The sequence below is a fragment of the Zingiber officinale genome, chromosome 11B, assembly GCF_018446385.1.
Source record: "Zingiber officinale cultivar Zhangliang chromosome 11B, Zo_v1.1, whole genome shotgun sequence".
In the NCBI taxonomy this organism is placed as follows: domain Eukaryota; kingdom Viridiplantae; phylum Streptophyta; class Magnoliopsida; order Zingiberales; family Zingiberaceae; genus Zingiber; species Zingiber officinale.
This window is the reverse complement of record NC_056007.1, coordinates 82,360,204-82,362,891: the sequence shown is the minus strand read 5'-3', so window position 1 is coordinate 82,362,891 and position 2,688 is coordinate 82,360,204. Positions and strand designations below refer to the sequence as shown.

The 2,688-nt window shown below is 34.6% G+C and overlaps 1 protein-coding gene across 1 annotated transcript; it reads left to right on the top strand.

Annotated features, from left to right (window-relative positions):
* Positions 1-569: 569 nt before the first annotated feature.
* LOC122034825 lies at positions 570-2,445 on the top strand. Its single transcript, XM_042594179.1, has 2 exons — positions 570-1,370; positions 2,020-2,445. The coding sequence occupies exons 1-2, from the start codon at positions 1,272-1,274 to the stop codon at positions 2,326-2,328; spliced, it is 408 nt and encodes a 135-aa protein (XP_042450113.1). The 5' UTR covers positions 570-1,271; the 3' UTR covers positions 2,329-2,445.
* Positions 2,446-2,688: the final 243 nt, after the last annotated feature.

Genomic DNA, 2,688 nt, shown 5'->3' with positions numbered 1-2,688 from the left:
TCATTCATTCAGTATAGTTACGATGGTGTAAGTATTAATTTTATAATTATCTTATATTGTTTGTTGATTAAAATACTAACGCATTATTTTTTTTAGACCGATTAGTCACAAAGAAAAGATCGGATTACTGTCTTTAATGAAACCCATTATAGCTCGAAGAAAGGGTGGATTGGGGACACGGCAAAAACTGCATATGTATATTATGATCTTATTTAGTGAATTTATTCTTAACCGTGCATAATTATTTTTTACACTATTTTTGACATATTTACTTTTTCTAGGATGATATGGTTAGACTACGTGATGAGTGTATTCTATCACAAAATCCAGAAGATGTCATCGATGTAGTCCAAATTGCAGATACAGTTTGTGATTAGGTCCGTGAGAATATTATTTAATAACTGCCGATACATTTAGTTGAATATCTCTATGGATTAAAAATATTTTTTTTCCAGCTGAGTTAATTGATTAAGGCAATCTGTGAATAGGCAGTAATATGCAATCTTGTTTGCTTGCTATACATATACTGTCATGTTGTTAGATTTGATCTTCTGCCTTCTTTACGATCATTGATGGATTACTTCTTTTTTTAGTGTCGTATCATTTTTATGAAAGTGTCAATTTAAAATGGGTTATATGAAGCTTAGACTTGCTGTAGATCGTCCAGGACATCGATTGCTTCCAAACTTTTCACAAACATTGCAATAATAGCTTTGAGCTTAAGTAATTGTTTTAAAATCCTGCTTGTGCTAGTGATCCACATCTTGCAGGCTAAATTTTCCTTCTTTCCTGTTTCAAACAAGGGCTTATCCTGCCCAAAGCTTCTGAATTTCTTTTGATGATCTATCTTGCTTTACTTTTCTGATTACATCCTTTATCTCCATCTGTGATTATGATTGCTTTTCCCTACTTGTTTCGTACGAGTTTTATCTCATCTTCTAAAACAAAAATGTTTCTCAATCTTTGTTTTTCTAAACTTTATTAGTGTATTAGTTTGATTTACGGTTTATTTCCTCTTCTTAATTTGGATGGTTCCCTATGAAAATTATTTATAATATGACTCCAGTCTCCTTGTCCTCTTCCAAGTTTGGGATTTCCTTCTCTCTCTTTTGCAGCAGTGCTTACCTCGATTCTCTTCTCGTGTTTTGTTGTTGGGTTGTTCTTCTTCCCTCTGCCTTCCAAGGGAAGCAAGCGCTGCTTTATAGTGCCTTGCTCCCTCGCCCTTCCTCGCTCAAAGGTTAGCGGAAAGGGGATCTCGAGCAGAGGCAGGGATGAGTGCCACCAAGTTCATTAAATGTGTCACTGTTGGAGATGGGGCGGTGGGCAAGACCTGCATGCTTATCTGCTACACCAGCAATAAGTTCCCCACTGTGAGTAATGCGCAAATCAACTAATGTTCCTACTTGTTTTCGCTTCCTTCTTCAGCTTCTCAATTGATTACGTTGCCTGACATTTTTTTGTTTTGTTTTGTTTTGTTTTTGGGTTATATCTTGTGGTAAAAATTGTTTTTTCCCCTCATCTTCGTGATTCTTGTTTAAGGATGTGATTTTTCTCAGAAGCTCGTGTAGTCGTGCAGGAATCTTTTAGGCTGTGTAATTTTTTAGTAGAGTTATACAAAAAAAGAAAAAAAAATCTCCAATATTTTGTACATATTCATATTATTAGTTCTGAAAGTGTCAATTTAAAATGGGTTTAGGCACACCATGCACCAGATGATTCTCTGGCATAATTTGATTATTACCTTGATATAGTAATTGTGTTTTTATGATTCTCATACATCTAGCTACTCTACCACTAAAGTGCCTTTACTCGTGCTTGGTCATTCTCATTCATCAAGATATAATTTTGATTGATAAACATTTGTTGATATGCTTCTTTGCTTCTACACTCAGCATATAATTTTGATTGATAAATATCTGATTTGGTTGTTATTTACTGTTGAGTTTAACTCTTATCCACATGCTCAATATATCATCATATCATATCATATGTTTTATTATCTTCAAAATTTTGTATTAGGTTCTCGGTACTCGGTCTGGATACATCAGAGGACTTGGAAGTGGGCCGAAGCCAGTTAGGTCTACTTCTTCAGATGCTACATCCTCATCCAGATCAACTAATGCTGCATTGCGTGAAAGACTTGAATCGACCCAAGATGAGTTAGCGAACACCAAAATTCAGCTAGCAAACACCCAAGATGAGTTAGCATCAATTAAATCAAGACAAAATATGTTTAAACAAATACTTAACCGATTGACACCTGGAGCATTAGATTCCTTGATCCAGGATTTATCTTCAGCTCCACCACCTCCTCCTCCTCCATCTTAGGCTTTGATGTTGTAGACTTTTGCATAGAAACATGATGTTCTGAAATTGTTTTGAACTTGTTTGGATTTTTGATTGTGAACTTGGTTAGATTGTTGGTTATGAATATGTCTTGAATTTGGATTGTGAATACTGTTATTATATTTGTGTTGAAGTATGAGTTAAATGTTAGAGTATTTGTGAATTTGTTGTTATAGTTGTGAATTTGTATATAAATCTGTACAGAGGATGTAAATGAGGAGCTGTTTAATCCTAAATCAGATATTAGCGACGAAATAATATAAATTCGTCGCTAATCCTAATATTAGCGACGAAATTATGCAACATTCGTCGCTAATGGCGAATATTAGCGACGAAATAATA

Excerpts from the sequence above, each read along its gene's own strand:
- LOC122034825 (XM_042594179.1), top strand. The coding sequence starts at position 1,272 with ATGAGTGCCACCAAGTTCATTAAATGTGTCACTGTTGGAGATGGGGCG. Across the intron at positions 1,371-2,019 it reads CCAGCAATAAGTTCCCCACT|GTTCTCGGTACTCGGTCTGG; the intron begins GTGAGTAATGCG and ends ATTTTGTATTAG.